The sequence below is a fragment of the Cetorhinus maximus genome, chromosome 6 (assembly GCF_964194155.1).
Source record: "Cetorhinus maximus chromosome 6, sCetMax3.hap1.1, whole genome shotgun sequence".
In the NCBI taxonomy this organism is placed as follows: Eukaryota; Metazoa; Chordata; class Chondrichthyes; order Lamniformes; family Cetorhinidae; genus Cetorhinus; species Cetorhinus maximus.
Window position 1 is genome coordinate 26452841 of NC_135884.1, and position 25688 is coordinate 26478528.

General features: G+C 44.2%; 1 protein-coding gene across 2 annotated transcripts in view; it reads left to right on the forward strand.

Moving 5' to 3' along the window:
• Positions 1–25688, forward strand: part of hdac11 (histone deacetylase 11) — a 120723-nt gene that overhangs the window by 76510 nt on the left and 18525 nt on the right. For both annotated transcript variants that reach the window (XM_078543462.1, XM_078543463.1), the window contains exon 9: positions 18565–18661. In XM_078543462.1, the coding sequence (XP_078399588.1) occupies positions 18565–18661 (97 nt within the window). The remainder of the gene's footprint in view (positions 1–18564; positions 18662–25688) is intronic.

Here is a 25688-nt window from a genome sequence, read left to right on the forward strand (position 1 = left end):
GTGCATCAAATTGTTATCCATTAGGGTATAGAAATGAGATTTTGAGGATTTCTCATGAAATTCCAATGGGGGGACATTTAGGAATTAAGAAAACACAGGAAAAGATAGAGGTACTTTTTTGGCCAGGATTGCATAGGGATGTAGTCAGATTCTGTAGAACCTGTTATACATGTCAAATAACAGGAAAACCACAAGCAGTGATTAAGCCGGCGCCTTTAATCCCAATACCAGCATTTGAAGAACCTTTTACCAGGGTCATGATTGATTGTGTAGGACCCCTCCCTAAGGCTAAAAGTGGAAATCAGTATTTACTGAGAATAATGGATATGTCTTCCAGGTTTCCTGAAGTGATACCTTTTAAGAAATATTACAACTAAGAAGATTGTGGAGGAGTTAATTACATTTTTTTACAAGATATGGTTTACCTAAGGAGTATTTCCTTAGGAGTAAGGAGTATCTGATTGTATTAATCAGATCAGGGGTCAAATTTCATATCACAACTGTTTAATGAACAGTTTGGGGACAAAACAGCTTAAGTCAACAGCTTATCATCCGGAGTCAAAAGGAGCTTTAGAAAGATGCATCAAACTTTAAAAACTAAAATGAGAGCGTACTGTTAGGGTTATCCACAGGATTGGGATACAGGAATTCCATTTTTGTTATTTACTATTAGAGACACTGCTAATGCATCGACTGGTTTTAGCTCTTTTGAACTAGTTTATGGTCATGAAGTAAGGGGACCACTGAAATTGATTCATGAGAAATCGGTGGGTCAAAATTCAGAAACTAGTCTCCTAGATTACGTATCAAATTTCAGGGAAAGTTTGAACAGAGCATGTGAGTTGGCTGGGGAACATTTAAAGATATCACAGCAAGTGATGAAAATGAAGGCAGATAAGAAAGCTAAAACTCGCAGTTTTGTTTCTGGAGCGAAAATACTAGATTTGTTACCAGTACTAGGTGATTCATTAAATTCTCAATTTAATGGGCCTTACAGGATTGAAAAGAAATTGAGTTAAGTAAATAATTTAATAAATACTCCAGATAGGAGAAAGAAGAGAACAAAAAGAGGTATTGGTGATGGTGGATGATGAGAAAAAGGTAGAAGTGCAGGACTCTGAAATTGATTTTCCTCTAAGCGCATTGGACAACGAGGGAGTGCTTGAAATTTAAATGAAATATTGAGTTACCTTCCAAACAAGTGTCAAAGTGATTTGGAAAAGCTATTGCAAATCACACAAATCTATTTGTCGGAATAAACTAGGAAAGGCACATTTAGCTATACATGATGTCTTGGTACAAGTTTCACCTTTAATAAGGCAACATCCTTGTAAATTAAATCTGGCAAAGTTATCACAAGTACAGAAAGAAATTGATTTTATGCTTCAAAATGATATCATTGAGTCGAGTTGCAGTAACTGGAGTTTTCCCATTGTACTGGTACCGCAACCGGATGGAACACTAAGACTGTGTGTGGATATCAAAAGGTGAACACGGTGACAAAAGCGGATTTGTATCCCATACCGCGGTTGGAAGCTTACATTGAGAAAGTGGGACAATGAAAATTATCAAAAAGTTTGACTTGCTAAAAGGATATTGGCAGGTACTGTTGTCGGAGAGAGCAAAGGAGATATCAGTTTTAGTAACACCAAGTGGACTATATCAGTGTAAAGTCATGCCATTTGGTATGAAGAATGCACCTGTGACATTTCAAAGGCTGACAAAAAATGTAATTGCAGGTCTAAGTAATTGTGCTGTTTAAATTGATGATCCAATAGTTTTCAGTCAGACGTAGGAGGAGCATTTACAGCACCTGGAAGAATTATTTACTCGACTACAGGAAGCTAATTTGGTGATGAACTTGGCTAAAAGTGAATTTGCAAAAATGCAAGTTACGTATCTAGGCCATACCATTGGACATGGTAAGGTAGCTCCGAGTGATGCAAAAGTCAAGGCTATTGTGGATTTCCCAGTGCCTACAACAAAACGAGATGTTTTGAGATTTCTGGGCATGAGTGGGTTTTACCGGAAATTTGTACCAAATTTTAGCCAAGTGGTTGCTCCACTGAATGAACTATTAAAAAAGAACAAGAAGTTTCAATGGACACAGGAGTGTCAGGAGTCATTTGATAGTTTGAAAACTGTATTGACTATGACTCCAGTTTTGGCAGTACCCAATTATGCCAAGCAATTCAAGTTGGCCATTGACGCAAGTGATATAGGCATTGGGACTGTACTGTTGCAAGAAGTTGACACTGGAATTGAAAAACCGATTGGGCATTTTTCACAGAAGCTGAATGTACAGCAGAGAAGGTATTCAACAATCGAAAAAGAGACTGCGGGCATAATTTTCCCGTTGGCGACATGTAAGATGACGCGCGGTGACATCAGGCGAGCGTCCCGACGTTGCCGTGCGCCATTGCGATATTTTGTTGGGCAGGCATGTGATGATATCTGATGTGCGCCCACCATTAATTAACGGGCCACTTAAGGCCCTTGAGGCTCCAATCGACAGCGATTTTTCGGCGCCCATGCAATCTTCAGGTAGGCGCATGGGCACAACGGGTAGGACACATTTATATAAACTTCATCTACGGTGGGGATAAGAGGGCTCAGTGGGGCCGTGAGTGTGCTCTGTCAAATATTGATTTTTCAAAGTTATTGATACTTGTCTGTGTGATCTGCAATACTTCAAAACGCATACCAGCTGCTTGGACTGCACTCACAGCCTTCAGGTCAGCACTCTGCAGTGAGGAATCTTTTTTGAGCCTGCAGGTTTCAGGAAGCCTTCCCTTAGCCTGGGAATGGGAGCTGAACTCTCTACTGGAGGCATCTCCTCTAAGGAAGACGGGAGGGCTAGAAGGGGGAGGAGGCCAGGAGTGCACATTCAGCCTCCTGGGGAGCCACCTTTGGGAGGAAAGGCGCAGGCACAAAGGGTGCAGGGCCAAGAAGTAGTCCAAGGCGGAAGGGGCCGCAGAAGATGCCACTATCCTGCTGCCAGGGTATACAGGCAGCGAAGCAGTTACCTCAATATGTCTGAGGTGCAGTGCCGAAGGAGGCTCCGTGTCTCAAGGGAGACAGTCAACTATATCTGTCAGATGATTGGGCCTGAGATCTCCGCGAGCTATGTGGGTGGACACCCCATGCCAGTTACTTTAAAGGTCGCAGCTGCCCTCAACTTCTATGCCTCTGGCTCCTCCCTGGGTGAATTTTGCAGTGTCTCCCAATCAGCTGTCCACATTTGTGTCAAGCAGGTTACAGATGCTCTGTTCAGGCGTGGTTTGACCTTCATCCACTACCACTGGGACGAGGCAAGCCAGACACTGCGAGCCAGAGGCTTTGTGGCCATTGCTGGCTTCCCCTGCGTCCAGGGTGCAATAGACTGTACACATGTGGCCATCAAGGCGCCAGCAGGTGAGCCCGGTGCCTTCGTCAACAGGAAGGGCTTCCACTCCATGAACGTGCAGATAGTGTGTGATCACAGGATGCAGATTCTGCAAGTCTGTGCAAGGTACCCAGGCAGCTCCCACGACACCTACATCCTCAGACACTCCCAGGTGCCGGGTCTCTTCAGTGCTCCAGCCCGGCTTGATGGATGGCTGCTGGGTGACAAGGGTTATCCCCTCAGAAGGTGGCTCATGACGTCTCTCCACCATCCAAGAACAGAAGCTGAGCAGCGGTATAATAGGAGCCACGGCTCCACAAGGGCTGTGGTGGAGAGAGCCATCGGTCTTCTCAAAATGCGCTCCCAATGCCTGGACCGCTCAGAGGGCGCACTCCAGTGCCCCCCAGATAGTGTGTCACTGATAGTGGTTGCATGCTGCGCCCTCCACAATCTTGCGCTGGAAAGGGGGGACGCTGTGGATGAAGAAGATGTAGACGCAGGGGCTGCAGCTGCACACGGTGAGTCCAACAGTGAGTCCGAGGATGAGCACACACAGTGAAATGCTGAGGGGGTAGACGCTGACCCGGACATACTCCAGGGAAGCAGGGATACCCGGGAGGCTTTAATCCAACGAGCCTTCAGCTAGCACACCACAGATGGACCTCCAGGACAAGCCTGGGCTGCAGGCTCCATACTCGATACCTAAATGCAAAATCTGCCTGGATAGGAACATTAACTAAGGGCCTTGTTAATAAAGCTGAATGTCCCACCAATCACTCATAACATTATTGGTAACCATCCACCTGAAGAAGAGGCACCCTCAGCCATGGTGACATGTCTGAATTTAATATTACAACAAAAAGAACTTAAGAAAACAAAATAACGGAGGTGTTAAACATCACACCAACTCATAAAGACCTCATTATGGGCCAACACAAAAGCACCAGTGATAAACCCATGGTGTGCTTAAGGTGCCTTATGTTTTTGTTTTCGGGTGCTACGTCTTGGTGCTGCCCCATCGCTGGGAGTGGCATCTGAGACAGCCTGCTGGCTCTGCTGTCCTGTTGGCCTCGATGACCTTGGCGGTCATCCACTGGCCCATGGAGCCTGTGCTGACCCCACCTGGGAGGGAGCTGCCAGTTCCACAGCTGGCATCTCCCCAGTCGTCGCAGCCTCACCGGATGCAACGGTCACTGGCAGAGGGGCAGAGGAGCCCACAGAGACAACAGACAGCTGCTGCGCCGACGTGAGGTCGCTTCGGACCTCCCTGCTCACCGTGATGGATGGGCACCGAGCTGGGAAACTTGGTGCCCAGACCATCTCCCACACTGGCACTGACCAGCTGAGGTCAATGCCGATGTGAGGGTTTGCTGGTCCGAGCGCATCTCCAGGGAGCCCTGATTGGTCTCCTGGAGGAGCCTTTCTACTCTCTCCACGGAGGACTCATGGCCATGAGGCTCATTGCATCAGCGAGAGTCCGCGTAGACTCCTCCACCATGGACACCAAGCCAAGCATCACCTCATGCATCTCCACCAGATGCTCCTGCACACCTGGCCGCATTTCCTGCGTTAGCTGCATCGCAGACCTCTCCAGAGGCACATCATCAGGCACCGACTGAGCATGTACCTGGTCCCCTGCAGTCCTCCGACTGCTGGCGCCATGGGCACTCTGTCTCTGTCAGCTCCTCTTGCAACTGTGAAGTGCCCTCACTGCTGTGCCCCGGGACACTAGCCTATGTTCTAATTCCCACCGAGGTGCTAGTATCTGCGTTGGTGCCTGTCTGGCAGAGATGGTGTGACACTGGTGAGTCCGAGACTTCAGGCCCCTCAGGTGTGAGAGGGGGCCTCTGCTGCTCCTCCTCCTGGCCCTGCTCCGCTGATGCTGAAAGCAAGAACAAGGACATTGGATCACTTAACGTGGAGACAATGTCAATGTGCATCCCTGTCCCCCGGATCATTATGCGCTCATCCTTCCATAAGCAATGGTCAAGCCTTGTTGCAAACTTCAATCTCTGAACATTCAGCACTGCCATGGCTGTTGGGAGAACAATGGTGACCTCACTGCTGGGCATACATGCCTGCCCGGGGCACCCCAGCCTCACCTTCACCTATTGACCTGGGTGCATGGCGCCTCTCCAGATTCAGGACCTCCTGCTTGAAGTGGCTGAGAATCTCAACTGGGCAAGCTCTCTGCCAGTCCTCACCCACTCGGCTGCATTATGTGCATTCTTCTCCTGAAAAGGAGAGAAGAGCAGTGATTAGTGCTACTTGTACCTGGACTCTCTTCGCGGATGGCCCACCCCAATCAGAGTGGGACATTGCAGGGCTCCAGTGCCTCCTCACCCTGCTGCTGCCCAACACTCACACAAAGATGCTAGGCCTGTCCTCCACCCCCTTGGCCAAATGCTGCCTACGTCACATTAGGCATCACATGGTCTAACCTTCCATAGCAAGGAGGCGCAAGCACGTGGAGCACAGAGGGCAGCAGATCGATCAGTGCCACACCATCTTGAAACTCCCCTCCCAGCATGTCATCACCCTGACCTTGTCATCACCCTGACCTTGTCATCACCCTGACTGTGTCATCACCCTGACTTTGTCATGTCCAGGAGTTCCAGCACTGCACCTAGGTGCAGCTCCTCCAGGTAGCCCCCAAAACAGTAATGTGGGTCTCAGTGTACCACATGCTGCGGGGGCAGAACCCATCTCTTCACCACCCTCTTAGGGTGACCTCGGCATGGGCAATATCTGCTGGCCCACCCAGCGAAGGACACATGCCATCAATGATTCGATCCAGCCACTACACTCAGACTTGTGGGGTGGGGTGGGTGGGGTTGCGGCCAGTGGGGAAAGCCGACCTGCTGGGTTGAGTGACCAATTCCAGCATGGTACTCATCCTTCCTGAGCGCAACAGGTCGTTGAAGCGCTTGCGACACTGGACCCAGGTGCATCGCACCACGTCGCAGGAGCTCATCACCTCCGCCACCTCCTCCCAGGCACGTTTGCCATGTTTGGGGGGGGTCTCCTCCTCCCATCCTGGGGTACCAGGACCTCCTGCCGTGCTGCCACCTCCTCGAGGAGAGCAGCAAGGCAATCATCAGAAAAACGAGGGGCAGAGTGCCCCCCTCCCCTACCCTCCTGCCTGGCCTGCTCAGCAGCAGCGCTCTGGGGAGCCCTTCCACTGGCCATGATTCACAGCCTTTGAAAGGCTGCAGCAACTTTTTATAACAGGCCTCTGGGCCGCCATTGGTCCCGGTGCCCCCCCGCCCACTCCCGCCGTCCTCGGGAGCTGCGATTCACGTTGGGTAGGCCTTAATCGGCCCGCCCGTGTAAAGTGGCAGCGCGGCTCTGATCGCGAGCGGCGATCGGGCCCACTCCCGCTCTGCCCCCCCGACAGGCTGAAAATTCTGCCCTATGAGCTTGGTGTTAGCATTGCAGCATTTTGAAATTTATGTTGCAAACAATTCATCAGAAACGATTGTTTATACAGACTATAATTCTTTAAAGTTTTTGGACAAATTTCAAGACAAAAGTGCAAGGCCTTTTAGGTGGAGTCTATTATTACAACCAATTAATCTACGGATTATACATGTTGCTGGTAAAGGGAATCTGTTCGCAGATGCGTTATCAGGAGTTTGAAGCTTAAAGGAAAATTGGGCATTTTTAAAAAAAACTTGGAATGATTTCTGTTGATACCAAGGACTTGTGTGTGTGTGTATATATATATATATAATTGTTATGTCAATGTATCTAGTAATGTAATAGGGTAATAAGTATAGGAGATAGTGTGAGATGGGTTATTAAAAGTATGAAGCCGTCTTTCGGAATTATGACGGTTCATTTTTTGATAGGAAGGGGGATGTCATGCAGAGATATTAATGTATATAATGTTATTTGAATTTTTTTTTAAATAGAGGTTAGCCTGTGTGTGTGTTAACTGACTTAAAGTCAGCTAGTCTGGGTGTTTTAATGTATAGTAGTTTTGAGATGTGAACAGAGGAGGGTACACTTGCATTTTGTTGAATAGAGCATTCCAGAGCGGGAATGAAATCTTGCACCTGGCTAGGAGACAGCAAGCAATGTTTAAGTTGCTAATAAAATTGGTGCTATGAAAGGGTTTTAAAGGGCCTGGTGATACAATGAAAATTTACATTCAAAGGGGAAGGCTGGGTATAACAGAAAGGAGTTTTGTGTGTACAGGTCAGAGGCATGTAAGATCGAAGCCTGTAAGCCTACAACTGTCTGCAAATAAACCAAATTGAATGGAACTTCAGTTTGAATTCATAAGGTGAAAATGCTTTGGCGTCTGTTTAAGTATGTTGGTCGTTGTTGCCTTAGTGGAGATTAATTTGGGAATTTGCTAAAAGTTATGATAGCAGTAATTTGTAGCCATATGTATGTGTTTAATTTGTTGTACAATAATATATGTTTCATTTAGTTTAATATATAACTTCTTGAGACTGGTGGTCTTATTCCTGAATTTAGAGCTGCAACTCAAAACATACCAATTGAAAACATAGGTTATGACAGTTGTTTAAAGTTTCCCTCTGGGATTTTAAATAACTCAGCCTTTATAAACTGCTGTGTTATAACACTGGGATTTATTTAAATCTATAATAACTAATTTCCATCTTGAAATTGGGGTGTTGATCTGTATTCAAGAAGCTTTATCATTTGATCATAAATCAAAAGGAATACAACTTGCTTTGTGGCTTTTTTATTGTTTGTCTATGTTTTTAATTAACTCTTGCCTTGTTTAGGAAGTATCCTTCGGTGTATTCCTTCCATGGCATCACTATAGAGAACAGAAGCTTTGTTTTGTGGGGGCAGTAGGCCCCAGGATGTCACAGTGCTGAGACGTTTGGGAGTCTGGTGTTGGGATTGGGCCCCAATATGAAATTTATTTCTAAACACAAAATCAGTGTTGTTGTATTTGCTAGCAAAATGCAGTTTGCAAATTACATGGGGAGGATGAAGTGTAACACTGAGTGTCTGTGCCTTTAGCTACCTAGCTTCACACTCTGGAATTCTACCTCCCCACTTCCCTCTTCTCATTTAAGACCTTTATTAAATCCTAACTGATCAATCTTTTGGTCACCCCTCTTAATATCTCTTTCTCTGACTTTCATTCCCACCTCCCCCTTTGTCCCCTGTGCAGGATATTCGGATGTTTTCCTTTGCTTTGAGTAACCAATTAGAAAAAGTCGTGGAGAGTTCAAAACTTGGTGTTAGCATAAACGTGGATTATTTCCAGTTACAGCTTACTTGGTCATACAGTATGTACGAGATATTTAAAGAAAAAGATTAGAGGAAACTTGTTCACTTAAAGCCTTTCTGAATGCTGTCACTGAGTTAGCATTGATTGATGATAATCCTGTATTGATGAGCATTAAAAATGTACTGAATAACTACAGAAGAATGATGTTAAAGTTTATTGGGAGAACATTGGATAATTTGAGAGGAGCCTAATTTCATTGCAGGTAAGAAGGGCTGACTGGTCTTTTGATAAAATTTCAGGTTCTCCCGGAGCAAATCATGGAATCTTAAATCGCTACCCAGTGAAAGAAAAGAAAATTGACATCGAACGATTTTTGCCTTGAGTTAAACAACATAAGTCATTAAATTTCATTTTAAAGATAAGATGCATATATATTATGTTTACTCTCTGGGAAAGCATTTACTGTGCTTCTAAATGATAATTAGAATTTTTTGTTCAGGTTACATTATTGAAATATATTTTAATACAAATTTAAATGATGGGTGCAGCAGTTGCTGAGTTTATACATAATTTGACCATCAGTTATGATATTATGACAGGTTTAGGTGATAAAAATGAAATTATTGATGCATGTTGGTGTTTTTGCGCTGTCAATTTTACATTGTGGATAGTTGAATACCAACAAGCAATCATCCAATGAAATTTGAGCAACAATATATTAAATTATAATTTAATAATTTGCTTTAGTTTTTATACAGTGCAGAGTATTTGTTACCTTAGATAGAGGTCTAGGATTGCTTTATTTGTAGGTTGCGTTATTGGTTCTTTTGTTTTGTCCTTTAAATTGTGTTGTTCTTTTGCTTAATGGGCTCCCAAATGAGATCTAAAAGAGCTAATGAAATCTTTTGCAGAGTAGCTTGTTTATGATCTTGTGACCAGATGTGAGGGTGAAAGAGAAGTGTAAATCTTGACATTCCAAATTGTTGTTTAGTAAATTGTTTCTGAACCAGTCAGCTGTTTTTGCTTGTGCATTGTACTAATTTTGGGGAGCCAATAATGTGAGGCTTGATGGCAATAGCATTAATGTGCTTCGGGCAAGAGCACCCATATTATCAGGCATTGGGGCACTAATTGTGCACCCATTGTATGTAGCATGTCATAATACTGTGGGGAAGCACTGTAATATTAAGGGCCTGTACATGCTCAAGGTCTGAAAAAAACATTATTGATCCCTTTTCCCCTTTTGCAGCTATCCTTAGCCAGAAGTGCCGAGTGGATGATCCATGTCTGCCTCCTCCTGAGGTTCCCAGCTTCACAGGTGCCAGTCTTCAGCCAATTCAATTCACTCTACATGGCATCAAGAAATGGCTGAGTGCAAGGGACACAGCAGAGGTTATTGGTACCAACAACATCCTGGCTGTAGTGCCCTAACTAAGCTGTTCCAGTACAGCTACAACACAGGCATCTCATTGACAATGTGAAAAATTACCCGAGGAAGCCCTATCCACAAAAAGCGGGACAAATCCAATCAGGCCAAGTACTGTCATATCAGCCTACTCTTAGTCATCAATGGAAGAGGTCATCAACAGTGCTATCAAGTGGCACTTGTTCACTGATGTTTTCGGTTTGAGTTCTGCCGAGGCCTCTCAATTCTAGCTCACATTACTGCCTTTTGTTCAAATAGGGACATGAGAGCTGAATGTCTGAGATGAGGATGCCTGCCCTTTATATCATGGCAGCATTCGACTCAGTGTGGTACCAAGGAGACCCAGTAGAACTGAAGTTAATCGTGTTCAGGGGAAAACTCTTACAGTGCTTGAAGCCATGCCTGACAGAAAAGTAGATGGTCGTGATTGTTGAAGGCCAATTACTCGATCCCCAGGACATCTCTGTATCTGACATCCTTGAGGGATGTGTCTTAGGCCCAACTATTTCACCTGCTTCATTGATGACCTTCCCTTCATCATAGGGTCAGAGTGGGACTGTTCACAGATGTGCACAGTGTTCAGCTTTGTTTAGAATTCCATAGATAATGAAGCAGTCCATGCCAGCATGCAGCAAAACTGAAAAAACATCCATGCTTGGGCCGATAAATGGCATGTAACTTTTGCACCAGACAATGACCATCTCCAGCAAGAGAGAGCCTAACCACTTTTCTGACATTTAATGACAAGTTCTCGACTATCAATATCTTGGGCACCACTGGATGCTCATCTGAAATAGATACATAAATGACATGGTTATTAGAGTAGATCAGCAGCTGAGTATTTTATGGTGAGCAGCTCAGCCCCTGGCTCCCTAAAGCCTCTCACCTGCAAGGCACAAGTTATGGTTGTGATGGAATGCTCTCCACTTATCTGGATAGGTGTATCAACAATACTTAAGAAGCTCGACACCATCTGAAACAAATCGGTCCACTTGATCATCACTTTTTGCACTGCTCTAAACATTCACCTCCCCCTGCAGCGTCTGCAGGTCCACCACCCCCTGCAGCGCCTGCAGGTCCACCACCCCCTGCAGCGCCTGCGGGTCCGCCTCCCCCTGCAGCGCCTGCGGGTCCGCCTCCCCCTGCAGCGCCTGCGGGTCCGCCTCCCCCTGCAGCGCCTGCGGGTCCGCCTCCCCCTGCAGCGCCTGCGGGTCCGCCTCCCCCTGCAGCGCCTGCGGGTCCGCCTCCCCCTGCAGCGCCTGCAGGTCCGCCTCCCCCTGCAGCGCCTGCAGGTCCGCCTCCCCCTGCAGCGCCTGCAGGTCCGCCTCCCCCTGCAGCGCCTGTGTAGCTTGGGTCAAACTCTTGGAACTTGCTACTGAACAGCATTATGGGAGCAACTTGAGTACATGGGCTGCAGTGATTCAAGGACCAGTACCACCTTTTGAAGGGCAACTAGGGATGGGCCATAATTGTCAGTGATGCACATTCCAAAAAACGATTAAAAAAAGGAAGAATGTAGAACACTCTAGCTAAAGTGACCACAATTATTGGTGCCTTTTCTGTGTTTTCAAATAAAAGGTCTTATCATGTAGCAAGCAGAAGGCAGACAGCAGGAACCAGTGGCAGAACATTAGGCTGACCAGAGGAAAGGACATTTGTTTCCACAAGGAACCAGTCACTCAGCAGGAGTTAGAAGGGAATTATAATATATGACACATTTAGTTAATTGCGTGAAATACACAAAGCACAACATGTGCCCAATTGCCTTGCCAAATAAACCTTCCATCAAGTAACAATATGTCAAAACCTATGGCTACAATGGCAGACACAACAACCTAGAAAACTTGTGAAAACTGATGAACAACTTCAAAAAGCTGACAATGCAAAAACCAAGCAACAACTTACCTAACAGCCCTGAATATTAGCCTATGACTATGGTTATTGCTTTAGGGTGACTGAATGAGTTAAAAGTATGTTTTTAGTCCGTAGGATTCTAACATTGCTAACAATGTTTGGGGGTCCGATTTTACTATCCCTTTTTTCCTGCGGAAGTCAAAACCCCCAAACTTCTTGCCTATAACACAAAAATAAGTCTGTTGACACCTGATATTAGGCAGGCATACAGCACTATTACATTTCATGTAATGCAGGAAAAAGCTGAAGTGTTTCTTTTTATGATGTGGGTTTAGAAATCTCTAAAGGGGAAATGTGGGCACCGAAATTATGTGATTTATTTTCTCGTGAAATTTAAACTGTGCACCATAATTCTGACTGTGAAGCCAGTCTGGTGGTTTACAGGCTTTCAAATATTGAAATAAACATCCCTGGTACTTTTTCTTCCTTTTGCTTCGGTGGAATGTGGCCGTGAAGAGTCCGAACTAATGGAGGGGATGGGCTATTTAGTGGCCTCCTCTCCCTCTATTCAATCCCAAATTACTGGCCTTGATCTTCATCAAAGCTGCTGGAAAAGGCTTATTCCTTTACAAGAATGTTTCCAGTAGCCCATCCACTAAATGTTGCTGTACTAATGTCTGCCCTTGATATTGCCGTTTCTCTCCCTCTTCAAGGGTAGTACAACCCTAAGGGTGACCAGGAGCTCTTTAAGAACTGTTGACAACACATAACTGACCTTTTTGAACCTACTGAGCTTCTAGTGCCACTGAATTATTTAAGTGAGCTGAGCTTGCACTTTTGTGCAGTCAGCTCTCTGCACTGCAGGTTTGTGTGGTGCCCAAAGTACATTAATGGCCTCCTGGTGTCAACTTATGCTCAGTACTTGATTCGATGTTTATGCACAGTAATATTATTTACTTTGCTGGTTCTCAGTCACGGAGCTGGAATTGTGATTTTTTTTTTGTGATTTGTGGCAATGTGTTTAACAGCCTACCTGAGCCTTGTATGCATTTGAACAGTTTAAAAATACTGGATTGAGTTTTGGTTTTGGGCGCAATCAGCGAAACAGGTGCAAATTGCACCCAAAACTGGGCCTGTTTCGAGAATTTTATTTTACCCCTCCCTCAAACGCCATTGGCATATCAGCGAACAAAAAAAATCCGCTATGAAGCAACACAATTGGGCAACCTTTTAAAATGTAATTTAAAAAAAAAACCTTTGACCTATTCAGAAGTGGTAACTTGCTGCTGTTTGCGTAAAACAGCTGAAAATAGGCTTATCACAAAAAGCATTGTTAATCAGTCAATCCACCAATTGTGAGCAACTTAATCTTAAATTACTGAAAATTACACTTTAAAAAATATACAAAGCCATTTGCTTGGGGTACAATAGTAAGTTTCTTGGTACCTTCAAAAAATATATTCATAACCTTTAAAAATGTTCCTGTTGGTGTCCTTGCACCCGAGAGAGCCAGTTTAATTGTTAACACCTCCCCAAAGGCCCACAAATGAGCTCAATTAGTGCTGATTAATTCATCCTGGGGGCATTGCCAGTTTTGTGGGCAGGGCCTGCTTCTCACACAATTTCTTTGAATTTTTATGCAAGAGGTCAGGAGACTTGATTTGTGCTTAAAATTCCACGATCCTTTGTGCTGGTTATGATTAACTTTGGGTGACATATACCAGAACAAAAGCAGAAACTCCAGGCCTCTTTAATTTTAACAGTACAAGATGGGGAGATGTAGTCAAATCAGTTATGCTGTGGGTGGCAGGGAGACGGCAGAATCTATGGGCCAAATGAGGTTTTGTGCTGTACTATTCTATGATTCTTTAACAGCAAATCTCATGACAGTGTTTTTTATCTCCTTTAAAATTGTCTTGAAACGTACTGTGAGATATATTTTACTTCAAGATTGAACTTGGTCAGTTTATACTGCTAATTCATGACGAGGTCTGGGCGGATGCTACAGTTGCTCTAACCTTAGCTGTTTGTGTAAGCAGGGTAAAATACAAATTCATACATTTTTAAAAGCTTATCGCACAGCATTAATGATCTACAGTAATTACATCTGAAAGTACCTTGTAAATATCTTGAAGTATGTTCAAGAGTGGATTAGTTTAGCCACAAGGTATTGCCAGCTTGCATTGTAAGATACATCTGTGGTTGTGTGATGTAAGTGCAGAGATTAGTTTCTTTAAAACATGAAAAATTGCACAGCATGATAGCTCAAGCTGTAATGTGCAAATCATCAGCCTGTTTGTTATGTTGCAGCTCCATCTTGTGGTTCCATTTGTCTCAAATTGCTAAATGTTTCCATAGCAAAACATCCTCAAGATGCCAGTAGTTTTAGTGTTAGTTGGAGTTGAATAACATGAAAAGACAATTGGTAAAATAGTACTTTATTGGGTATGCTATTTTACAGAACTTAGTTTCAAAAGTACATATAAGTCAAAGTGAAACTAAGTCTGTGACATTGGTTTCTTTGTCTTGGCTCACTTATAGTCTAATGTTAAGTGCTGAAGATGTTTGAATGGCTTGATGTAAGTTATTGTCAGCATTGTAAAAATTAAAATGTATTGTGAACAAATATGCATGTATACTTCATACAACTAAACAATTTTTAAAAGTAAGATTAAAGAAACCCAAATGCATTTACTAATTTTGGTTACATCTGTACAGACGTTACTATAACATCATTCAAAAGCTATACTTAGAAATCTAGTTTTTGGTTTGTAGCATTTCTTGGTGTATTTCTGAAACTGAATAATTTTATCACAAACAGAAATTTTGGATATTTTGTTGAAATGTGTTTTGGTTGCTAAATAAATCAGACTTTAATATTAATTCCTCAGAACCAGTGGGAGGGGATTGCAGAGAAAGCTAAGATCTCAGAGGGATTGCAAAGAAAAAAAATCACATCCAGACCATTTTAGTTTAAATTAATACACAGGGGCTTAGTTGACTTCTACTGCGATAAAGGAGATAATAACACGCAGGGAAATGCTTGAGGTGCCCTTGTTGTCCTGGCATTATATCAGATGTGTGATTTTGCTGTGGCATCTATACCTACTAGTGGGATGTGATTAATGAGTGTTCTGAAATACCTTTGCACAGCACTTCATACTGTGGTAAACACAATGAGGATTAGAATTTATATGAGAGCTTTGTTGTAGTGTGAAGAGTTTTATTATATAATAGTGTAGAAACTAAAATACACATCTCACTGTTAAATGGAATAGGGAGACAGACTTCCAAGGCAGAAGAGGTCAAGGGAATCTAACAAACTTCTGACTACATACCCTCTTCATCATAGGGAATGCCTAGTTCCACCTGTCTTATTGCCTACTTTTGTCTGTGCTCAATAGACCAGAAGAAATAGGAGCAGAAGTAGGCTGTAAGATCCCATGAGTCTGCTCTGCCTTTCAGTAAAATCATGGCTGACCTTCCACCTCAAACCCGCTTTCCCATCCTATCCTATATCTCTTAATTCCCTTAGTATGCAAGAATCAGTCAAACTCAGTCTTGAATAAACTCAACAACCGAGCATCCACAGCCTGCTGGGATGGAGAATGCTTGGTCAAGCTCCTGCTGAAACTCTCATCCGTGACTTTCTCACCTCTAAATTTGTCTATTTTAATGTTGCCCTGACAGTCTCCCATGCACTGTAAAAGTCAGCTCTTTCTGTCTTCTACCTGTACCCTTTCCTGTACCAAGCTCATCAATCCATTGTACCTGTCCTTGCTTACCTCCATTAGCTCACACTCTCCCAATGCCTCAAATTTATGCCTCAAATGCAAGCACTTGTTTAAATCCATTCATGGCCTTCCATCTCCCTTCTTCCTTGACCTACACTTGACACCCCTTCACCCACTACCCACGTCCCACCAAGAACTCTCCATTCCTCTGATTCTGGCCTATTGTATGTTCCCCTCCCTTTGCCTTACTATAAATGGCTGTGCTTTCTGCCGCTCAGGCTTTATGCTCATCACATCCCTCCCTTAGCACTGTCCTTCCCTCTACAATCCTCTCCTTTTTAAGAACTCCCTTAAAACCTAGCCCTAAACCTAGTTTTTGGTCACTGTTTCTAATAGTGTGTTCCTTGAGGAACTTTTGAGAGTTTAGCACTGTAAAGGTGCTATATAAATTCAAGTTGTTGAATTAGTAGTACGAGAAACTTACATAAGCATACATACCATTCATAGTGGAATACTCAGTTGTGTCCACATCGCTTAAATGAAGATTTAAGGTACATTTTGAACAGTACTTGTGAAAACTGGGTGGACATTTAAAATCAGCCAGGAGACTTACTCATCGACATCCTGCCCCGCTCCCCCCAGTCCGGAATTTTATCTTGCTTTTCTGAGCTGGTGGCAAGAGCTCCTGCCTGAAACTGGTATGGTCATTCGTTAGTAAAAACAGAAAATGCTGGAAATACTCAGCAGGTCAGTCAGCATGTACAGAGAGAGAAACAGAGTTAACATTTAAATATCAATGACCTTTTGTCACATCTGGTCACTTTTTAAATATGCAGATTGGGCTCTTTGTCACAATTGGGGCCCAGCTACTATTAATCCCAGGGGATCCGCCCACAAATTTGTGTTAAGTGGAGCTATTCCCTCTTGAGTGCATCGCTATGTAACCCATTATGCCTACAAACACAGTCTATGCCCAAAACAACAGATTCAAATGCCAATTAATGAAAACACAGCAAAGCAGTATATGTGTGACAAAGTCTTTAATCAATTTGATCACACCTTACCACATGACCTGACCTTGCAGAAGTCTGGGAATTAGCACCGGAAAAACTCCATAATCTTTTTTTGCTTAGCATGCTGTTTTTGGACATGGACAACATATCCGTCATGTTTTCAATGCAGTCAATGTATTTGTGCTGCAGTGTAAAATTCCACAGCATCTCTACAGCCTTTGCGGCATTAGCTAGAGAAACAGGCAGGTGAGTGGACAGGCATTCATCAAACTCTTAAGGGTCATCAGCTTCCTTGGTGGGAGAATGTACTGCATCTCCAATTGCATCATCTGTCAGTTCTGTCATGCAGTGCATGGCATTATCCACTTCCTCGTAAGTCTCCTTGGCTGTAACTGCTGGAGTTTTCATGCCAGCTTCCCTCAGCCGAGCGAAAAGTGCCTCATCATTGGGTTGGTTGGCCTTATCCTACTCCTCCTTGTTCTTGACATCTTGTGCAGTCGTAAACTGCTTGTACCCAACATGATGGAAGTAGTTGGCAATTGTGGTTTCTGTCACCATCTTCATGCCCTTTTCATCATGAACATAGCCTCTAGTACAGTTGGATTGTACTCTTGCATCTTACTGATGACCTTGATAACCTGAAAGATCAGATGTCCATGGTTGTCACCTTTCAGTGTCCAGATCACCCCCTGATCCATTGGCTAGCGCTTGGCAATTGTATTGGGAGGTAAAAACAACAGTTTCATGCTCATCATGCCAGCGATGTCGGGGTGCACGGGGCAGCTGTCTATAATGTTGATAACCTTTTGTTTACTTTTGTTGATGTGTTTTGTCCATTTTCCAGATCCACGCCTGAAGAATGCTGGCAGTTTTGTTAGCCTCATACTGCATGAGTAGTATTTTAATGTTTGCGAAGCAACGTGGCTTCTTGGATTTTCCTGTCAGAAGAAGTAATAGCTTTTCATGCCATCCATATTGGCGCAGACCATAGCAGCGATGCGTTCCTAGCTCTGCATTCCTTCTCTCTAACAACACTTCTAACTCTCACCCAGGTTTAGCATACCCGCAGGCTTTGCACAGCTTTTCACAGGGAAATCTTGATGTCAAATGATGGCTTGCCCAGCGCTCAGTGATTTGGCGCTCTTGTTAGGTCTAACTCCGCTCTGATTGGTCAGCACAGTCATATGAAAAGCTTAGACAAATTCAGCTAATTCAGAGTTACCAGTGTGGAATTTTGACTCATCATGGGCATCGTTCTAGGGGATTTGCTGGTGGGAATGGTTGACGACTTCGACATAACCAGAATTTTGTGTCAACTGAGTTTGACTCATCACGATTTCATTGTACTGGGTTTTTTTGGTCCCAACTGAAGACCTCCTGCCAACCAGTTGTGCTCCTGCCCACTGCTCAACTGCTACTTCCAGTTGGGTAACACTTTTGAGGTCAGGGGAATTTGACACTTGCCTCGCATCTCCCCCATGCCTCCCACCATGGGTACAAGTTAGCAGCAGTTCAAGTTGAAATTTGATGTAAAGTATCAGATTTTGCGACAGTTTTAGGGCCATTGTAATTGCTGCTTATATTAAGTATACTGTACTCGCACATGCCATTTCGTATTGTCTGCTTATGTTTATAGATAAAATACAGTACTGTTAGGTAATGGCTTAATTGATAGAGTGATAACATTAGGATATCCAAGCAGTGTTGAAAAAGCACAATACTTATTCCAATCAAACGTAATTGTAAAGCAGTGAGCTAAACACCCTGATTATCTCTGAAAGCTTCAACAAATCAGAAAGCAATCAAGGGCGTTCTATGCCTCAGATGTACTTCACCATTAAGCTGGCAAAAAAAAACTTAATCAGCTATGTTTTTATGAGTCCTGCAAAGAACAATTTTCTGTTCAAAATACTCATCAATCTTTTCACTCTTAGGGGAATGGACATGAGAGAGATTTTATGGATGACAACAGAGTCTATATTATGGATGTTTTTAATAGATACATCTACCCAGGCGATGGATTTGCAAAGCGTAAGTCAAGTTATCACTGTTAAATTTCAAAGGTAATTGGTGTATGCAGCTTTATATGCATTGAACTTTTTTTTAACCAGCATAACAAGATATCCAAATAAATTGAAAGCACTTTTGCAATTGATCCAGAATGTGTGAAATATGAATGATTACTGCTGTATAGAACCTGAAAGGACAAATTCATTCTGCATCTTTAACATACCTGCTTGGATTCTGGAGAAAGTATGCATTGAGTAGACACATGAAAAATATCATAACATTGCCTCACTCTATTCCCATATCATATAAAACATGCACTGTATGTACTGCTTTTTATTAGATATCAGTATAAACATACCAATTGAACCATGGAGCCCACTAGTTTGTTTCTGATGTGGGAAATGTGTTACATGGGTCAGTGTTGAAGCAGAAATATTTGAACAGATAACCAAACAAGGACATACTCTGTGTGCTGAGAGCAAATTTCCAGTCTGAACATAGTCCGGTTGTACGCTAATCATTAAATCAGTAGTTTACCTTCAATTGGAGGAGCAGTTATTCTTTCTGCATCAAAGTCTATGTTGCATGTATTGTAGTTTGAGACTTCACAGGCCATGTTTCATGTAATCTTCTACTCATAGGCCAGGATTAAGAAGATGACTCCAGGAGCAGGAAATGTGGCGGGTGGAGTGAGTTAATTAAGCGGGAGACAAAAATTTTGAAATTGCGACAATGGGTTCAGACTGAAAAGTCAATGGCATGGCAGTAACAGGTTGGGCCTTATGCCTTCCTTTGTGGGTTCCTATTTGTAATACATTTGCATGCCATGAAAACTTATTATCTTAAAACTTTTTGGGATTAAGTCCTTCTGTCATGAACAGAATTTGTTTTATTTTTATTCATTCATGGGATGGGGGCATCGCTGGCTTGGCCAGAATTTATTATCCATCTCTAATTGCCCTTAAGAGGGCAGCTCACCACCACCTTCTTGAACCGCTGCAGTTCATGTGGTGTAGATTCACCCACAGTGCTGTTAGGGAGAGAGCTCCAGGATTTTGACCCAGCGACAGTGAAGGAACAGCGATATATTTCCAAGTCAGGTTGGTGTGTGGTTTGGAGGGGAACTTCCAGATGGTGGTCTTCCCATGCATCTGCTGCCCTTGTCCTTCTGGATAGTAGCTGTCTTGGGTTTGGAAGGTGCTCCCTCAGGAGCCTTGGTTAGTTTCTGCAGTGCATCTTGTAGATGTTACACACTGCTGCTACTGTGCGTTGGTGGCGGAGGGAGTGAATGTTTGTGGATGGGGCGCCAATCAAGTGGGCTGCTTTGTCCTGGATGGTGTTGAGCTTCCTGAGTGTTTTTGCAGCTGCACTCATCCAGACAAGTGGAGAGTATTCCACCACACTCCTCACTTGTGTCTTGTAGATGATGGACAAGCTTTGGCGAGTCAGGAGTTGAGTTATTCACCACAGGACTTGTAGCCTCTGACCTACACTTGTAGCAACAGTATTAATTGGCTAGTCCAGTTCAGTTTCTGGTCAATGGCAGCCCCCAGGATGTTGATAGTGGGTGTATTCACTGATGGTAATACCATTCAATGTCAAGGGGCGATGGTTAGATTCTCTCTTGTTGGAGATGCACATTGCCTGGCACTTGTGTGGCGTGAAGGTTACTTATCACTTGTCAGCCCAAGCCTGGATAGTGTCCAGGTCTTGATGTATTTGGACATGGACTGCTTCAGTATCTGAGGAGTTGCGAATAGTGCTGAACATTGTGCAATCATCAGCGAATGTCTCCACTTCTGACCTTATGATGGACGGAAGGTCATTGATGAAGCAGCTGAAGATGATTGGGCTGAGGACACTACCCTGAGGAACTCCTGCAGTGATGTCCTGGTAATGAGATGACTGACCTCCAACAGCCACAACCATCTTCTTTTGTATGCGGTGTGACTCCAACCAGTGGTGACTTTTCCCCCAATCCCCATTGACTCCAGTTTTGCTAGGGATCTTTGATGCATGCTTGGTCAAATGCTGCCTTGATGTCAAGGGCAGTCACACTCACCTCACCCCTGGAGTTCCGCTGTTTTGTCCATGTTTGAGGCAAGGCTGTAATGAGGTCAGGAGCGACCCTGGTAGAACCCAAACTGAGCGTCCGTGAGCAGATTATTGCTAAGCAAGTGGTGCTTGATAGCACTGTTGAGGACCACTTCCATCACTTCACTGATGATGGAGAGAAGACTGATATGGGGCAATAATTGGCCACGTTGAATTTGTCCTGCTTTTTGTGTACATGATATACCTGGGCAAATTTCCCCATTGCTGGGTAGATGCCAGTGTTGTAGGTGTACTGGAGCAGCTTGGCTAGGAGCCTGGCAAGTTCTGGAGCACAAGTCTTCAGTACAATTGCTGGAATATTGTCAGGGCCTATAGCCTTTGCAGTATCCAGTGCTTTCAGCCATTTCTTGATATCACATGGAATCGAATTGGCTGAGGACTGGTGTCTGCGATGCTGGGGACCTCTGGAGGAGGCCGAGATGGATCATCCACTCCGCAGTTCTGGCACTTCATCTCCACATGCTCACCCCTCCCGATTTTGTCATGGACAGATGCATCAGCGGCAGGCAGGTTGGTGAGGATGAGGTCAAGTATGTTTTTTACTCTTGTTGGTTCCCTCACCACCTGCCGCAGACCCGGTCTAGCAGCTATGTCCTTTCAGACTCTGCCGGTTCGTCCTGTAGTGGTGCTACCAAGCCACGCTTGGTGATGGACATTGAAGTCCCTCACCCAGAGTATATTCTGCACCCTTGCCACCCTTGGCGCTTCCTCCAAGTGGTACTCAACATGGAGGAGCACTGATTTGTTAGCTGGCAGGGTGGGCACGGTATTTGGTAATCAGCAGGAGGTTTCCTTACCCATGTTTGACCTGATGACATGAGACTTCATATGGTGCAGATTCAATGTTGAGATCTCCCTGGGCAACTCCCTCCCAACTGTATAGCACTGTGCCGCCACCTCTGCTGGGTCTGTCCTGCTAGTTGGACAGGGCATAGCCAGGGATGGTGATGGTGGTATCTGGGAAATTACCTGCAAGGTTTGATTCCATGAGTATGACTGGCTATGTCTAGTCTGTGGGACAGCTCTCCCTATTTTTACTATTGAGGATTTTACAGGGTCAACAGGGCTGAGTTTGCCATTGTAGTTTCCAGTGCCTAAGTTGATGCTGGGTGATCTGTTCAGTTTCATCCCTTATTGACTTTCTAGTGGTTTGATACAGCTGAGTGGCTTGCTAGGCCATTTCACAGGGCTTTTAAGAGTCAACCACATTGCTGTGGGCGTGGAGTCACATGTAGACCAGACCAGGTAAGGAAGACCTACTTTTCTTGCCTAAAGTGTTCCTTTTTACTGCCCGTAATCAAATGTATTACCATTCTGTAAATGGTATGTGTTTTCTTATCTCAGGGTGATTGTCCCAATTTAAATAACCCCAGTATCAGGCTTTTCCTGAGTTTTTAAATAAAGAAGGTCACACACTTGCCCAGATGTTTAAAAAAAAAAGTGGTGTCTCACTCAGTCCTTCCACACACAAGGATTAGACACAGATGAAGGTAAAATAAAATGCAATCACAATTTAGGATTGTCTCTGTCTCTTTTGTGGCAGGCCTGTAGTTTCTTAGATGAGCTTGACTCTTTAGTTGGTGAAAGTCTCGTAAAACAAAGGATTCTCAGTCAACTGCGAGGCTTCTTGTAGTTGAATTTCCAGGAGGTTCGTTCTCGGATCAACTAGAAGTTGGTTCAGGTTTGACTGGGAGTGGGGGTGGGCGCTGGCAGTAGTCCTTCACCCACTTTCAAGGTATTGCTGAATATTATCTTTGCTGCTTAGGCGACTTGCAGCACGTTTGATGGCTTCCTGATTGAACCCTCTCTGCAGAAGAGATTCTTCCTATTATTTTAAAAGCAAACGGGACAATAAAGATTAATAAGGGGAGAGGTGATGGAGGGAGAAGTTTGAGGGGGCCTAAGGGAGGTGAAGGGGTGCACAGAACCAATGGCTCAGACTTCTGACAAAAAAGTAGGTGACAAGAAATTTGGGGCTTTGATGCAGAACTTCCCTGCTTGTTTTAAAGCTCGTCCGAATCTGCTGAACAGCCACCTGATGGTGGTATCCTACAATGGAAATCCACCCCCACCACGCAATTGCACGTGTTTCATAAGAATTGCATGGGCGGTGGCTCCCAATACGAAAGTGGAAGATGTGCATACTTCCGGTTCTGCCGTCAGGAATGGTGCGCCACAGATTAAATTCTGCCTATAGCCTGTACCTTTGCATTCAAAAAAAAAGATCAGATCGGACAGGCATGCGAGTATCTAGAATTCTCTTGTCTGAATTGGCAAATCCAGATTTTTATTTTCATTTTCAATTATAAAAGAGTTTCCAGGTGTTGTCACTGGTTGGCGGGGCCAGGGAGAGAAATCATGGGCCCCAGCGCTTCTCCTGGTTCCGGGCCCTCGGGTGTGTCTGTGCAGCAGAGCTTTTAAGAGACCAGGGAACAAAGGACTGGTTCACAATTGCATCTGTTTCGTGATCAGCAAGGTTGAAGACTCTGCTGATTGCTGCTCTCACTGCAGTTTATTTTCAATATCTACGATGCAATACAACTATATCATGGTATTTCAATAGCTCAAAAAAACTCTCAAAAATCACCAAGATAGAGTGGCGAAATAGGTGAGTAGACAAAAGGACAAGGTTGAAGTCAATGGAAAAGACTCTTGAGAATCACGTGCAGTGTAAAACAGGTTACTGATTCACACTTAGCCTATTGTGCTCTCCTGTCCTGGCAATCTCACTCCACAAAGCCTCAACCCCGCTCCAACCTTGCCCTCAACCGCCGGCCTCAACCCCGCTCCAACCTTGCCCTCAACCGCCAGCCTCAACCCCGCTCCAACCTTGCCCTCAAACCCCATTCCAACCTTCCCCCCCAACCCCAGCTCCCACCTTGCCCTCAACCCCACCTCTAACCTTCCCCCCAACACCATCTCCAACACCCCCCCCCCCCTCTAATCCCAGCTCTAACCTCCCTGTTCCAACCTTTCCCTCAACCCCTGCTCCAACCTTCCCTTCAACCCCTGCTCCAACCTTCCCCCCCCTCTAGCCCACCTCCGACCTTCCCTCACCCCCATCCCCCCAAGCCTACCTCCAACCGTGCCTCCACCCCCCCCAAATCATGCCTCCCTCCCTCAGCAGCATCCAGTTGGTTATTAAATTACAGAGATTTGATTTACCATTTTTGAAGCAGGAACATTCTCAGTTGCTGCTGCTTCTTCTCACTTCCGGGCAGGTTCCTGATTTCCCGGTGGGCTTTTCAAAAATAAATAAATAAAAATTTTGAATCACGATGCTGCCCAAAGGTCAGAAGCAGCGACAGCAACTGGCGAAATTGGTCTGACACTGACAGGCTGGCTTAATAAATATCGGAACTCTTAGTCTGACGGATCCATTTTTTAAGCCGGTCTTTCAGGTCCACAGCTCTGGCTGCTCAGCGTGAACAACAAAAAACTGCTTGAAACATCGAGCCTGGGCCTAGGTTCCCCCAGACCCCTGGGCCCTGGTATCTGGCACCATCTGCACCCCCTTCTCCTGGGCCCTGCTGTTTGGTATTGGTGATGAACCTCCAAAAATAATATTATGCTAGGTTGTCCTTTTCAGGATAATGTTGTGACCAGGTGAGGAGGAATGAACTGGCTCCCCTCTATTCAGCCTCCTCGGTTGATCGCAGCAAAGGTTTTTTTAAATGTTTTTTTCCACGTGCATGCCTTTTCTGAATCCAAATGTATTTTTACTATTGATGCAGTGAACAATAAGGAGCCAATCAAAATAGGTTTTCTTGAGCCAAAGAAAGAGCAAGCTTATTAGCCACTGAACCCGAGGAAAATTATATAAGATGCGATGTCACACGCACGCACACACACACGGGTATCAGGAGTAAAGAAAGGTGGAGTCCAAGTAAAAGTTAAAAGAATAAATATTTAGATGGCCTTTGCTTGTCCTTGAGATGTAGATTTTTTAATGCTGTGGCTGATTTATGTTGGCTGGTTCCTTGGATGCAGTCAGGTGTGGAAGGTTTTGTAATTCTTACGTGATCTCGGTTCATTGGTAGATTTTGGTACGCTGGTGTCTTGAACTGAGTACTGCACTTGTGTCCATGGAGAAAGAGAGAGGGAGATCTCTTCAGCCTATTTCTCTGCTAAGTCTTTTTCCAAAATCTCTCTGATGATGACCTCTGGTTTGGCAAAAAAAAAGCCAGTACTTAAAACCCTGCTGGTTGTCTATTCCCGAGAAATTCGATTACCATTTCTGCTGTAGTCATTATGGTGGAATAGGTAATCACATTTTCTGATGTTTCATCTCAGAAACCATTTGATGCGTTTTAAGATAGTTAAACCCAACAGGAGATGGGGATCTTTCACATTCCACAGTGGGGTTTGTATGTCTGTTCCCACTTGGGTGGAGTGCAAGTTGTATCCTGACTGGCTAGCAGTTTGCCATTGTCTTAAAAAGATTTCAGTTGAATAAAATCCAGCACTTCGCATTTTTAATATCTTCCTTAGTTAGTGTTGAGTTTCAATGTTTGTAGATTACTAGGAATGTCTCTCTCTCTCTCTCTCTCTTCACACTCCCTGAGGGGGGTGGGGTGGGGGCTCTTATTTGCTTTTCTCACCTTCACCTTGGAAGGTGGCCTTGCATTTTAAAGCAGTTTGTTCCGTCTCATTTCAAATTACAGAACTTCCAGTCAGTTGAATTTAATTATTTTGCAAAAATAAAGAGCTATAACTTCCTGACAAGCATTAAAAATGGAGAAAGGCTGTGGTCTTTAGGTCATATGATTACCAGCAAGCAATTATATGCACCCTGGATTAAAATAAAAGCTAATAAAACAGAGGATTAGCATGCAAAGGGACAAAGCTCCTGAAAGCAGGATGCTTTTTAAACAGTGTTTCCTGTCATCTGACAGTTTGGCTTGGATACAGCCATATGAACATACGAATTAGG